General features: G+C 35.1%; 1 protein-coding gene across 2 annotated transcripts in view; it reads left to right on the top strand.

The window, feature by feature from the left end:
• The window catches only part of LOC102539973 (uncharacterized), a 99,129-nt gene that overhangs the window by 12,168 nt on the left and 70,914 nt on the right, over positions 1–16,047 (top strand). The window contains exons 3-5 of one of the 2 annotated variants that reach the window (XM_072968687.1): positions 756–882; positions 1,186–1,284; positions 13,574–14,588. In XM_072968687.1, coding sequence (XP_072824788.1) covers positions 756–882; positions 1,186–1,284; positions 13,574–14,588 — 1,241 coding nt within the window. Of the gene's footprint in view, positions 1–755; positions 883–1,185; positions 1,285–13,573; positions 15,110–16,047 lie in introns of those variants that run through there. The other variant, XM_031672517.2, reaches the window with a different exon arrangement.

Here is a 16,047-nt window from a genome sequence, read left to right on the forward strand (position 1 = left end):
GGAGTTTCCTTCACTGTTCTTCTGTGTTAATTCACCTATTTCTTGAATCCCATGTCTTCCTCTTTTCTGGTTTACTCTTCAATTTCGGTGGAGCACAACCTCCGATAGTTCCCTAAGAAATTGTGCTTGAGTCCTTTAATGTCTAGGCATGCCTTTTTTCAGTTGTCACAACAGAATGATGGTTTGGTTATAGAATTCTAGGTCAGAATTTCTTCTCAGCATATTGAAGAATTGGTCCTAACCATTTCTTGTTATCAGTGATTTTCTTAAGAGCCCCATCGCCTTTCTGATTCTTGATATCTTTTATCTGACCTATTCTCTAGATGCTTTTAATGTCTTTATCCCTTTTTCTGAAATTTTACCATTAGCTATTTTGGAAAAGAGGAAAGAGACTCAACATATATTCGTAACATATTATAAGCGTGTGCTAGGTGTTTGTATACATTATTTCATTTAATTGGGAAACTCCTCTTACCTGGATTTTGTACTTCCCCAGTCTTGTTTGGGTAAGGGAAGTGTCCCACTCTACACAGGCAGTTTTGCCCTGGGGGAAGCAGAATGACATGCAAGCACAGTGATTCAGTCCTGCTTATCTGTTTACAGTCTTCCACTTGTATCTCAGACATTCAGCCCCACTCTGTATGCTTCTGTTTTCACTTCTCGTACACTTTTATTTTTTTTTCTCTTTCCTTCACAAAACACTTTTTTGTTAATCAAACCTAATTTTTAAAAATTTAACATGGTTGTTGTTCCAGGGGTCAGTGATGTTCAGTGATGTGTCCATAGACTTCTCTCAGGAGGAGTGGGAATGCCTGAATGATGATCAGAGAGATTTATACAGAGATGTGATGTTGGAGAATTACAGCAACCTGGTTTCAATGGGTAAGGACATCTGTCCATGATAATTCAGATTCAGCCCTCAGAAGGTTTGCTTCCTCTGGTGTTACACTCACGTGCCTTTCAAGTAACCATTTGGCTTTCTACATCCTGTTCCCAGGGGAATGTTTTTAATATCGTAAAGTTAGAAAGAGGAAGCTGCACTGAGTTATGAAGGAAGTTTCAAGTCCTCTTATATTTTCATAAATCTGATGTATCTTTCCTTAACTCTTTTTTAATAATGGAGGGACTGGATTTGAATTCTGGGACATTCTCATCATAAACTTATCTCGTTACTTCTTTTGTAAGCAGGACATTGTATTTCTAAACCAGATGTGATCTCCTTCTTGGAGCAGGGGAAGGAGCCCTGGTTGGTTGACAGAGAACCAACAAGATACCAGTGGCCAGGTAAGTGAGGCACAGCAGGTAATGACCCAATTGGTCAGTGGAAAGACTGCCCCTTTGAGATGCAGTCTGGGAAGCTCCCCTTAAAAACTTTAGGCCTACTGTGCAGAAGTAAGCCTTTCCAGCATGACCTTTCAAATGACCTTACCTTTTCTCCTTACTTCACACTTTGCCTGCTTTTCTGCTCTTATACTTTTGTCCCAATTCTAACCAGCTGGTGCCCTCCTCCACCCTCTCTAATAGTACTCCTCTCTATCCATAATTTGGATCTACTCCCTTATCAGCTTCTCATCCTCTTTTGTATTTAGTCCTTTAAAAACTATCACTGTCTCTTGAAATTTTTTTTTCTACATTACCAAAGGCTTATTTTCTTTAAGGTTTTTAAGATACAGTAGTTCATACACTCATTGATTCATTCATACTTTTAGTCAACATTTACTGAATAGTCTAGTGTGTGAGGTACTCTGATTGATACTGAAGAGATTAAAAAATGAATAAGCAATTTCATAGTTCAATCGGGGTACTATACACAACTTCTAAAAAGTAGAACCACCATAAGAGAGGTTAAAATAGGGAGCTCAGCAGAAAGTGAGGGCTAAAGAAGTAGAAGAGGAGTTAATCCACATAGAGGCCATAGAGGGAGATTCGAGCACGTGTGTCATTGACTGTATATAGAATGTTAGCGAAAAAAAGGTCTGTGCCTCCAGTGAGAACTTGGAGCTGGCAAAGATAAAGAGGTCTGGTACAAAGGAGGAGAAACGGGACAGCACGTTCATTCATTCAGTATATGTCCATTGAGTACCTGCTGCATGCCCGGCACTGTTCTCAACACCAAGGTTACAGCAGTGAATAGAATCTGTTCCCAGAGCTTACCCTCCAGTGCAGGGAGAGATACACAAATAAATGAATATATAATATATCCTATAATAGTGAAAAAGAAAAACAAAGTGGAGAAAAGGGATGGAGGGTGCTATTTTATGTGACATGATTAGAGAAGCTTTTTCCAATAAGGTGACGTTTGGGCAGAGATCTGAAGAAGTACAGCAGTGAACCATTGTATATGATTACTGGGAGGAAGAACATGCCAGAGAAGAAGGAAGCCAAACATTTGAGGGCCCGAGGCAGATGTGCATTAGCTGTGTTTGAGGAGCAGCCAGGCGGCCAGTACTTCATCTGCCCCAGTTGTTACTGTTCAGTATTTCTAAATGAATCCAAGACCTCGGGTTATTTCACCTTTGCATTACCTCAAAATGTAATTTAAAAAATATGGACATTTTCTTCCTTACATAATGTGAATGCCTTATCATCCTGAAGAAATCTTACGATGATTTCTTGGTACACTGGATTGTTTTAGCATCATTCTTTTGAGGACTAGTGAGAGTAGACATTTTCACCTTAATGGTGCTCTTGTCTTTTAACTTGTTCCCTACTATATTTTATACTTTTTTAATCGATTACTGTAATTTTTCAGTCAATTTTTATGGACTTTATGAAATAAAACATATATTTACCCATTTCCAGGGGGTGCTTTTACTTTTTAAATTTTAATTTGGATTGGCATCTTTAAGTGTATGTTTTAATGTGTTTGTATTCAGTTCTTTTGTGGTTATTACTATTTCTGATTTTAGAAAATTAAGTGGCCTCCACAAATTTTATAGGTGTTCTGTTATTTTTAAAAATTTTTTCTGCTATTTTGATAGCATTTAAATCCATTTTAAAGTTCTTTTACAGTAAGCTGTAATTGAGAGTGCAAATCAATTACCTGTGCCCCCCCCAACTCCTCGCATATCCTATTTTAGCACCATTTATTCAACAGCTGCTTATTTCATCATTGTTTTATCTGCCTATTCAGTAATAAGTTCTGATTTATGTTAGTTTGTATTTCAGGGCTTCTTTTTCTATTTCTCTGATCCATCTATCCACTTGTACCTGTAGAGATAGATAAGCCCAGAAGTGAGTATATTTTCATTCTTTTTATTGGAAATTATCACAAGTACAGAAAAGTAACAAACTGTAGGCAGATATTTAAATTCATGGAACCATCACCCAGCTCAAAACTATAACACTGTCAGCACAGATCTCTCTGTGTCCCCTTATACTTTTACTACCTAAGAGAGCGACCTGCAACAATATAGGTTAGTTTTAACTGAGTCTGAAATTTACATACATAGAATCATACTATATATATTCTTTTATGTTGCTTTTTTAACTGAGCATTTTGCTTTTAAGATTTCATACATATTATTTCTTATAGTCAGAGTTGATTCTTTCAATTAGATGAATATACCACAGTTTATCAGTTCTACTTTTCATAGGCAGTTAGGTTGTTTTTGACAGTTACAAATAGCTACTATGAACATTTTCTGTGTTACTTGAATAGAAGAGAAATGAATAGATCATAAGACATCATATCTTTAGCTGTCTGATGTTTAGCTTTTCTTTTTTGGTGGGGGTAATTATTTATTTTTAGAGGAGGAACTGGGCATTGAACCTAGGACCTTGTGTATGTTAAGCATGTGCTCTACCACTGAATATACCCTCCCCCCAGCTTTTCTTTAATGCCTACACTAGTCTACAGTCTCACCAGCAGTATATAGGCACTCCTATTGTTGCACATGCTTCCTAATATAAGGAATTGTCACACTTAGATTTCTACCAATTGGTTAGCGTACAGTGATACTGCAATGTGGTTTTAGTTTGCATTTCCCTTTTTACTAATGAGGTTGAACACACTTTCATTATCATTATTGGTCTTTTGAAATTCTTCTTTAGTGGATTGTCTGTTCAAGTGTTTTTTACCTGTTGGATTGCCTGTATTTTCTTAGTGATGGCTCTTTACTTATTTTGCATATGAATATATTCCATGTTCTAAAAATTGCAAATATCTTCTTCTACTCTGAATTGTCTTTTAGCTCTCTATGGTTTCTTTTTGTTTACAGAAGTTCTTCATTTTTATCAGATTTATCAGTCTTCTCTTTTGTGCTTTATGCTTGTTGGGTCTTATGTAAGAAATTCTTCCTTGGCCTATTTTTGAATCTTTAACATAAACAAAATCACACTATCTGTACTTTGTGTTCTGTTTAAGAAATCTTTACTTACCATAAGACCATGAAGTGAAGATATTCTCCTATGTTTTCTCCTTCATGTATGATTGTTATTCCTTTATGAACTTTTCTTCTAATGGGCTAAATTTTTACTGTAATATATTCAGATGTGGTTACCTTTATTCCTTCATATTTTGCTTCTGGTTGTATTTTTCAACCTGAGCACTTATATCTTTTTCTGGTGATAGGAAAGCCTTGGCAGTCATCTCTTCAAATACTATCTTGCTACATTTCCTCTCTTCTCTCTTAAGCTCCTGTAAACAGACCTTAGAACATCTGGATCATCTCCAGTGTCTTTTACTCTTCATCTCTGTTTCCATTTATACTGCCTTTATATTGAATTCTTTGCCTTGATTTGTGTTGATTCACCAGTATATTCTTCAGTTTTGACTTTTTGGCTCTTCAACCTATCCATTAAGTTTTTTATTTAAAAAAATAGTATAGTTATTTGTGAAATATAATCCATACACAATAGGATATATAACAGATAATTAACATAAATTATAGCATAATAACATGTAAACCTCTAGATTTGCATATGCAAGAGATTTGCTAGGAAATACACCTAGGAATAAAATTGCTGGGTCTTGGCGTACATTCTTTCCCTGCCTGCCACCTTTATTTATTTATTTACTTATTTATTTATTTAATTATTTGAAATCCCCACCTTTAAAGAGTGTTTTTTTTTTAATTAAACCTTTTTAAAGGTGCTTTAAAAAAAATGAGCTAACATGTTGGATCCTGTTATCTCCAGATAGTCACTTCAGGTCTCCATTCCACTTAGTTTGTATAGACACATAGCCAAAAAAAGAGGGTACAGGCTTTTGGAGATTTGTCTGAGAATTTAGTGGACATTAATACATACCAGACAGGCCATGTGGCCCAACTGGTTTTACATTGGCATACATTCTTATTCAGCTTTACCAGGTAATGCCAAACTGTTCTCCAAGTGTTTGTTATCACCATCTTTCCCAGTAATTGATATTGTAAGTTTTTTTCACTTTTTAACAATCTGATTGGTGAGTATAAAATCTTTTTTTTAAAATAAAATCTTCTTTCATTGTTTTCAATTAAATTTTCCTGGTTACTGTTGAAGATAATTACATTTCTACGTTTGGCCATTAGTATCTCTTCTGCGTAATGCCATTTTGATCATGTTTGTATTAGGCTGTTTGTTTCCTAAAATTTGTAGGAACTTCTTATGTATTTTCTTGGTACTAATTTTGGTCAGTAACATGTTTTATAGACATGTTTTCCAGTTGTAGCTTATTTATTCACTTTATGATAGCTTTTGGTGAACAGTAATTCTTTGTGTTAGTTAGTATGGTTAAATTATATATTTAATGGTTAAATTATACATAGTTTATAAAAAATTCTACTTTTTTCCTGTATGTTTCACACCTGTGGGGTCTTAAGAACTTTTTCCTAGCCTAATTTTCTCCTTTTTTGTCTTCCAAGAATTTTTATGTTTTGACTTTCTTATAAAAGCCCTATTAATATAACTAGAATTGATTTTCATGAGTGGTGTGAGAGCAGTTATAATATTTTCTCCATACAGGGAACATATTATCTTTGCTCCACTGCTTTCCACTGATCCATGGTGCTCTTTCTGTCATATGTTAAAATTCCACATATACATAGGTCATTCATTCCATTGGCCTTTTTATCTATCCCTGTCATAATTACTCTTGCTTTTATAAAAAGTCCTGACCTCTAGTGGGACAGATCCCTCCACCTTTTTCTTCAGAAGTATTTGGTTATACTTGACTTTTAGGTCTTCCATATATATTTTTAAATTACAATAAATAAAATTTTATTTAAAATGTTGACTTTTTTTCAACATCCATTCATGATCAAAGCTCAGAAAAGAGGGAATATACCTCAGCATATTAAAGGCCATATGTGACAAGCCCATAGCTAACATCATACTGAATGTTGAAAAATTGAAAGCTTTTCCTCTAAGATTAGGAACAAGACAAGGATCCCCACTTTCACCACTTTTATTCAACATAGTACTGGCAGTCTAAGCTAGAGCAGCTAGGGAAGAAAAAAAAATAAAGTCATCCAAATTGGAAAGGAAAAAAGAAAAATTGTCACTATTTGCAGATAGCATGATACTATATACAGAAAACCCCAAAGACTCCACCAAAAATACTGTTAGAATTAATAAATGAATTCAGAAGAGCTGTAGGATACAAAATCCATATACAGAAGCCAGTTACATTTCTATACACTAATAATAAATACTCAAAGACATTAAGAAGACAGTCCCATTTATAATTGCATCAAAAAAACCCCCAAAGAATAAAATACCTAGAGATAAATTTAACTAAAGAGGTGAAAAGACCTGTACATTGAAAACTATAAGACATCAAAAGAAGTTGAAGAAGTCACAAATAAATGTAAGACTCTTCCATGCTTTCATGCTCATGGATTAGAAGAATTAATATTGTTAAAATGTTCATACTACCCAAAGTAATCTACAGATTCAGTGCAATCCCTATCCAAATCCCAAGGCATCTTTCAGCAAAATAGAACAAACAATCCTAAAATTTATATGGAACCCACAAAAGACCCTGAATTGTCAAAGCAATCTTGAGAAAGAAGAACAAAGCTGGAAGCATCTTGCTTCCTGATTTCAAACTAGATCACAGACCTATAGTAAAAATATTATGGTATTGGCATAAAAACAAATGCAGATCAATGGAACAAAATAGACAGGAAATAAACCCATTATACAGTCAATTAATTCATGAAAAAGGAGCCAAGAATATACAGTAGGAAAAGGACAGTCTCTTCAATAAATGGTGTTGGAAAAACTGGGCCACTGTCTTACACTTTACACAAAAATCAACTCAATGTGGATTAAAGACTTGAACAGAAGATCTGAAACCATAAAACTTCTAGAAGAAAACACAGAGGGTAAGCTCCTTGACATCAGTCTTGGATTTTTCTGGATATGACACTGAAACAAAGGCAACAAAAGCAAAAATAAACAAATGGGATGACATCAAGCTAAAAATCTACAAAGAAAAGGAAACTATCAGGAAAATGAAAAGGCAACCTAGTGAATGAGAAAACATTTGCAAATAATATATCTAATAAAAGTTAATATCCAAAATATATATACAGAACGCATGTAACTCAGCAAAAAAAAGAGAGAAGAAAAAAATCCAATTAACAAAAAGAAGATAATAAAAGAAACAAATGGAAATTTTAGAACTGAAAAATACAATGGCCAAAAATTTTTAAACTCATTGGATAATCTCAATAGGAGAATGGAGATAACAGAGGAGAATTAGTGAACTTGAAGGTAGATCAAAAGAAATTAGTCAATACGAGTAACAGAAAAAAAGGTTGAAAACTTTAAAGGAATACAACCTCAGAGATGTGTGGGACAACAACAAAGGTTTCATATTTGTGTCACTGAAGTCCCAGAAGGAGAGGGGAAACTATAGGACTAAAAAAAATATTTGAAGAAATATTGGCTTACCAAATTTGGTGAAAGAAATAACAAACCTACAAATTCAAGAAGCTCAGCCACCCTAAACAGGATAAACCCAAAGAAATCCATCCCTAGACACATCATAGTCAGTTTGCTGAAAATGGATGACAAAGTGATGAAAGAACCATAGAAAAATATGCATCACTTGTAGAGAAACAATAATTTGAATGACTGGATTTCTCTTCATAAACTGTGGAGGTCAGAAGAAAGTAGAACAGTATTTTATTTGCTAAAGAACTGTCAACCCAGAATGCCATGGCCAGCAAAAACCCTTTAGGAATGAAGGTAAAATTAAGAAAAGCAATACTGTAAATGTACATGGCAAATGAAACTCTGGCCTGAGCATCTGTGTGGGACTAGGAAATAGTGGGGACAGTGGCTAATGAGAGCGAGTCCCTGCCCTGTCTGAAAGGAGTAAGCACTTGTTAAATCTAGGAGACAGCTGTCATATGAGAACAAAGGCCAAGTGCTAACAGATATTCCAGTCTTTCAATGAAAGCTAGAAATACGGATTTCTATATTAAACCTGGTATCTCATGGCTGGTAACTAATTAAGAACTTTAGAGAACTGTTGGGGCAACGCCGAACACAAACATGAGTAGGAGACAACCTGATTCATTGGATTTTTACTTACATGGAATTTTCTTTTTCTCTGAACCTCAGAAATTCTACCAAGAATATCTAATTAAAACTCTTTCCTCATAAATTCTGCTCAGCATGGAAAGGAACTACCTACTTACTAAGAGTTTTCTTCATCTCTGGGAATTTGTCTTGTTGGTTCTGCATCATCACCATATCCTCCTTCTGGAATTCATTTTTTTTAACTTTTTTTATTGAGTTATAGTCATTTTACAATGTTGTGTCAATTTCCAATGTAGAGCACAGTTTTTCAGTTATACATGAACATACACTCATTGTCACTTTTTTTTTCGCTGTAAGCTACCACAAGATCCTGTATATATTTCCCTGTGCTATACAGTATAATCTTGTTTATTTATTCTGCATATGCCTGTCGGTATCTACAAATATTGAAACCCCAGTCTGTCCCTTCCCACCCCCACCCCCACCCCGTTGGTAACCACAAGTTTGTATTCTATGTCTGTGAGTCTGTTTCTGTTTTATATTTCTGGTTTTTTTTTTTTTTTCTTTTTTAGATTCCACATATGAGCGATCTCATATGGTATTTTTCTTTCTCTTTCTGGCTTACTTCACTTAGAATGACGTTCTCCAGGGACGTCCATGTTGCTGCAAATGGCGTTATGTTGTCGTTTTTTATGGCTGATGGAATTCATATCTTATGTTTATTTTATTTCCTATTACTCTTCCTTCTCCATGACCCTGCCATCATTTATCAATCACCAATTCTATCCTTTCCCTGAGAATTATTTTTTCAAGAATCAATTCTAGTTTTAGTGATGATGGTTTTGACTTTTCACTGTGGAATTTGAAGATTTAGCTTACTTTACATCCTCTTTCCTCATCTTCCAAATATACTTACAGCATAAATTTAATTAAGTCATTATTTAGTTCACTTAATTGCTATGTAAATGGTTTTCTTTTCCATGAAGTTGAACCTTGTCTTAATTTTCTTAGTTTTCTATATGTCTGGCACTAACCTAACTCTTTTCAGACACATGAGGTAACTGGTTTGTTTTTTGAGGCATCTTCCCCTGACCCTCTATTGTTCTTACCCAGGGACAATTGTTACATAGCTAGTTTTTAGAATTTCCCTTTATTATCATCCAGTGGATTCCTTTAGGATCACCCCATTGATTCCCTTTACCACTCCAATTTGAGTTCCTTTTTGATTCTCTTCTGTTTTTGCATGCCTTGGATACTTTTATATACTTTAACTGTTGGATCTCCTGCCTTCCTCTTTCTTTCTTTGCTTTCTCATTATTCTGAAACACATCTTTCAAAAATATGCCAAAGAAGTAAACAGCATATTTTGTGAATCCTTGCATGAATAAAAATGTTTTCATTTCACCCTAATAATTTGATTGATAATTTGACTGGAGATGTAATTTTAGGTTGAAAAAGTTACTTCAAATTTTTGAAGGCATTACTCCAAGGATTTCTGAAGTTTTCTAGCATCTAGTGTTGTTGAGAATTCCAAAACCTATTCAGGTTCTTAATTATTTTAGGTGACCTGTTTAATCTTTTTGAAAGCTTTTAGAGTTTATTATTTATTTGTGATGTTCTCATGTTCATGTTGAAGTATCATGATGTTCATTTTATTCTTTCATTTGGCTGGGCACTCACTGAGACTCACTGAGATTCTAGAAACTAAAAATCACTAGAATTTTCTTCTATTATTTTGTTGATCATTTGTTTCCCATTGTTTTCTCTTTTTCTCTATTCTGTATGTTTCTAACTTTGATCATTTTTTTGTATCCAGTGCTTGGCACTGTGTCTGACACAGTAAGGGCTCATTAAATTTTCTGAATGATTAAACACTCATAATTCAATCTTAAATTTCTTGTGCTAGCCCTAGAATTTTTTTTTCCTATTTTCCACCTTTCTTTTTATGTTGTACTTTCTGTGAGATAATTTTATTAACTTCTAATCCTGTATTATTTCTTATAAAAACGTATTTCTTTTTTCTGGCATCATTCTCTTGTGGGATTGTTACATATGGTTTTTAGAAGCATTCTTTTGAATGTTGGATTTTTTTCTCCTTCATTGTCTCTTTCCAGAGTTGTTTTCTCTTTATTTTTAAGCTCTTATATTTAAGGTTTTCCTGAAATAGCTAGTGACTCAAGGCTATTAGCTCATATAAACCCATGGCATTAAAAAGCCCATTTGAGCTCGTTAGTGACTGAGGATTTGTAGATTTGTTAATGTAGTCACTGTAGAGTGATCTGCCTAGAACAGACACCACCTGTCAGGTCTTTCCTCTTGGGCTGATTTTCTCCAGAATAGATTCCTCTGCTTTCTTTCTGGAATTAAAAAAATAAGCTTGGCTGCCAGATTCTGTGAGTTTATTGGGTATAGTGGGCTCGAAAATCAGCGTGCTATATAGAGTAGGTTTGAGAATCTGAGGTCTGTCTGTTTCTTGGAGATTTTCAGTTAATATTCCATTTTATAGCCCCTTATGCACCCTGTTTCCTAAGGTGCCTGACGATTGTGTTCCTGAAAATAACTGACTTTCTACAATAGGACTAATCTGTGACTTAGGTTTCAGGGTTTGTTTGGGTTTTTTTAATGGCTACTATATCATTTATTAGTGTTTCATCTAGTCTCTAGTTTCCAAATTTTTATTGCTGCATTTTCCCTCCACTCTCTTTGTCCTCATGGAGTTTCTTCTTTTCTTTAATCTCATTACTATCACTTTAGTGGAATTTCATAAAAGAGCAGTAATAAATGCATATATCCAATGTGCCGTGTTTGAAAAAATTATGTCCTCTCTTCCTAGAGGAATTTTTTAGACATTTTTCATTAAGGAGTATATCTTTACTTGCTAATTGAGTCAGTGAATATTTGTTGATCTTCCAATATGTGTCATATACCATACTCAGAGATGGATTCACACTGATGAAGACAACAGACATTTTCCTTGCCGTCACAGAACTTAAGACCTATTGCGGGAAAAAAGGTATTAAATGAATCTAAATAAATATGTTATTACAAACTGTGGAAATCCTGTTAAGGAAGAGATCAGAGTGCTCAAAGTGTAATTACAAGGAGGGTATAATTTGGTAATAGGATCAGAGAAGGCCTCAAAAAGTATGACCTTTGAGTAGAGATTTGGAAAATAAGTAATAGTTGTCAAGGCCAAGAGTAAAAGCAAATACCTTCTAGACAAATGGAAAAGTTACCTGAAAGGGCCTAAACAGGGACTATCAGCTAGGAGCATTTGAAGAACTGCAAAATAGGGCTAATGTGGGTGGAACTCAGAAACCAAAAGGGAACAAACACACTGTGAGATTCAGTTGAAAGGGAGGCAAGAACCAGATCATTCAGAGCTGTGTCAACCGTGTTCAGGAGTTTGGCTTTTATTTTAAGAGCAATATCATAATGGGAAACCACCAAGGGACTTTAAGCAGAGCAGTGGCCGGCTAATGCCCTTCTAGTGAAATGGATCTGAGATTGCAAACCTCAAGTGAGGAAACCAGGCAGCAGACTATTCAGTAGTTGAAGGAGAGATATTTCATTAGGTGTTATATTTACTATAAAAGGAAGAGTTTCAGGATATATTTAGGAGACAGATTAGGCAGTATTTGCTAGATATATTATGAGAGGAAGAGGAAGAAGATGGTACTAGAGTGATCTTTACTTTTTTGGCTTGAGGTTTCCCCCCAGGGTGCATAGTATGGTGTTCAAAACACTTCACTTGCCTAACATCCCCATTTTTGTATGGAAATTCTTCCATAATACTATCTTCCAAATTCGAATTTTATACCCAGTACTTTTTCATATAGTATTCCCAGTCCTCACAATGATTGCAGGAGTTACCATTCCTATCATGCAGACGGACAACTGGGGGCTCAGAAAGATGAGCTAATTTGCCCAAGAAAACAAAGCTTGTAATTAACTGAGTTTGACTTCAAAACTCCTATAACTGAACCTTGTACCTCTGATCTTTCAATAGCAATACACTGCCTCCCATTAAATTCTTTTTCCTTCTCTTTGAACCTACAGACGCCCTTCCTGTTAGTTGGCCATCACTGCTGTAGTGCTTGGGCACTTGTTAACACCTCTCCTCTTTTTCTCTAAGTTCAGAATCACAGAATTCCAAGGCGTAGTATTTTCATCGAAGTATTTTCATATACCGTATCTAATCACAAAAAATTTTCCCTATACACCACCCATGCTAGATTCACTCAACACTTGACTTTTCTTAAGGTATTACATAATCTAGAATTTTCAGCAGTGGTGAAAATGTCTTATGTTTGTGATTTCCAATGTGGTTGACACTAGCCACATTTGGCTGTTGAACACTAGAAATGTGGATACTGCCACTGAGGAACTGAATTTGAATTTTTATTTAATTTGAATTATGTTAAATTCATATAGACACATATGCTAGTGGCCACTGTAATGGACAATACGGATCTAACCAGGGCCTGGTGAACTTTTTTTTTAAGGGCCAAATAGTAAATATTTTAGGCTTGCAGACAATACAATCTCTGTTGCAGCTACTCCTGCCACTGTAGCTCAAAAACAGCCACAGACAATACATAAACGAGTAAGTTTACGTATTCCAATAAATACATAATGGCTGCGTTCCAATAAAACTTTACTTATAAAAATTATTCCAAGTCTTCGCCAACCCCTGGAAAATTTCCCTCAGCCATACTCATTTAATCCTGACAAGAGTTATTAAGTAGGTATGATCATTTCCCTTGTTTTACAGCTCCTGCTGTGGGATGCTTTTATGTGTGTGTGTGTGTGCATATGCTGTAAGATTTTTTGTGTGTGTATGTATGATTAGAGTCAAGCTGTAGCAAGGGAGTCTAAGGCATCTGTGTATTTAGCAAGCTCCCCTAAGTAATTCTGATTTATAGCAACATCTGGAAACCAGTGGCTTTCTTACTGCCCTCATCTTACTGTGCCATCTTTCCGCACTCTTCTTTTCTTGTCCTTTTTTTTTTCAATTCAGTTTAATTCTCCCATTTTAATTGAAGTTTTATTTCTCCCAAACAAGAAAAATGTGAGTGATTGCTTTCATATTTTCTTTCAGTCCTGGAATCAAGATGTGAGACCAAGAAATTATTTCTGAAGAAGGAAATTTATGAAATAGAGTCAGCCCAGTGGGAGATAATGGAAAGACTTACAAGACATGACCTTCAGTGCTCTAGTTTCAGAGGTGACTGGGAATGTAATGGCCAGTTTGAGAGACAACCTGGCTCTCAGGAGGGACATTTCAGTCAACTGATATTCACCCATGAAGGCATGCCCACTTTTAGTCAACATCCATCCTTGACATTACAGCAAATCATTAATAATAAAGAGAAATACTGTGCTACTAAGGAATATAGGAAAAACTTTAGACGTGACTCACAGCTTACCACACATCACATAATTCATACCATTGAGAAACCTTATGAATGTAAGGAATGTGGAAAGGCCTTTAGACATCCCTCAAGACTCAGTCATCATCAGAAAATTCATACTGGCAAGAAACCCTTTGAATGTAAGGAATGTGGAAAAACCTTTATTTGCGGCTCAGACCTTACTCGCCATCACAGAATTCACACTGGTGAGAAGCCCTATGAATGTAAAGAATGTGGGAAAGCCTTTAGTAGTGGCTCCAACTTCACTCGACATCAGAGAATTCACACTGGTGAGAAGCCCTATGAATGTAAAGAATGTGGGAAAGCCTTTAGTAGTGGCTCAAACTTTACTCAGCATCAGAGGATTCACACAGGGGAGAAGCCCTACGAATGTAAGGAATGTGGTAATGCCTTTAGTCAGAGCTCACAACTGATTAAACATCAGAGAATCCACACAGGTGAGAAACCCTATGAATGTAAGGAGTGTGAAAAGGCTTTTCGTTCTGGTTCAGACCTTACTCGACATCAGAGAATTCATACTGGTGAGAAGCCCTATGAGTGTAAGATATGTGGGAAGGCCTATTCTCAGAGTTCACAGCTTATTAGTCATCATAGAATCCATGCTGGTGAGAAACCCTATGAATATAGGGAATGTGGAAAGACCTTTAATTATGACTCACAACTTATTCCACATCAAAATTTGTACTGGTGATAAAACATAGAATATCTAAAATGTGTGGGAAGGCTTTTAATTACAGCTCAAAACTATTCAACATCAACTATTCAACAAGAGAATTTATCTTGATATTAATCCCTCTAAATAGAATCATGTAGAAACATCTTGTCAATGACAGCTTATTCAGCCATGAAAAATCTTGTAGGAGAAACTCCCTATGAGTAGAATACACTTTGGAAGCCCTTTAATAAAAGCTCCTGTTTCTCTTGCCATCAGATAATTCAGTCTCTTAAACATTGAAAATGACAGCAGCACTTTGGGCACCTTTCTAACCTTATCTTAAACATCAAAGTATACATGCTGAAATGTAATCCTGTGACTTTCATTTTCTTTTTCCCCAGATTTGCCTATAGTTGTTACATTCATCTCTTAATGCATCTTAAATTCATATGACTGTAAAGTCCATCTGTTACATCACGGTTTGTAAAATACCTTTATTTTAAAAATACCTTTAATGCCCAATAAAAGTGACCTCTTTATTTTTGAAGATGTCTTATTCTTTCTGCTCTTTACAAAATTCAGACATTCTTACTGTAAAACACATTCATGGACAGCTTATCACTCACTACATGGAGATCCTAGGATCTTCATGGTTGTTTCCATGTGTTGCTGTAATATTTCATCAAATCCCTATTGATAGACATCGCAGTTTCCTCCGGAGTTTTTGCTGTTATACACAGTGCCCCAATGGACGCTCTCCCTGGGCGTATCCTTGAATCATGTCTTTTATTTTAATTGCAGAAATAATGCATCAATGTGTTTTCCTTATAATAGATTTAAACATTGCAAATAAGGCAGACATACCCTTTGACCATTATCCTTGCACTCATTTCCCTTCCCAAAGGATAGTCTTTATCGGTTTAGTATTTATCCTACCTGAATAATTTTGCTTTTTATACATATATGTCTCAGCAGAAATTATAAAGTGAGGATATTTATAATACCTACCTCATAATTTTGTGTAAGGATCAAATAAAGACAAAGTTTTTAGAATTGTGCCTGTCATATAATAAATAGATATCCACAGAATGTTGGTCATTGCTACTATATTCATCATTGTCATTAGTATCATTTGTTGAAAAGCAACTGTTTCTACAGACCTTACTCAACATCAGGATATATAATGGAAGAAAGATCCATTGAGGGTAATGAAGTAAGAAAATTTGCCATCATCACTTACTTCCTATGGCACATGAAATAATCCTGGGTGTTGGTGGGGAAAGTAACGTGTGTAATGAGCAGGAAAGGCTATATTCAGAGTGGTATCCTTTTTGCTACATCATATAATACCTACTGTAAAAACAGTAATATAGACAAAACATTGGTGACACTGATGAAGAAAATGTGTGAAAAGACAAACAGAACTATGAAAAATGGATATGCAGACATATAAAAAAAAGCCTTATAGTTATCAATTTTAAATTT

Source organism: Vicugna pacos, chromosome 9 (assembly GCF_048564905.1).
Source record: "Vicugna pacos chromosome 9, VicPac4, whole genome shotgun sequence".
Lineage (NCBI taxonomy): Eukaryota > Metazoa > Chordata > Mammalia > Artiodactyla > Camelidae > Vicugna > Vicugna pacos.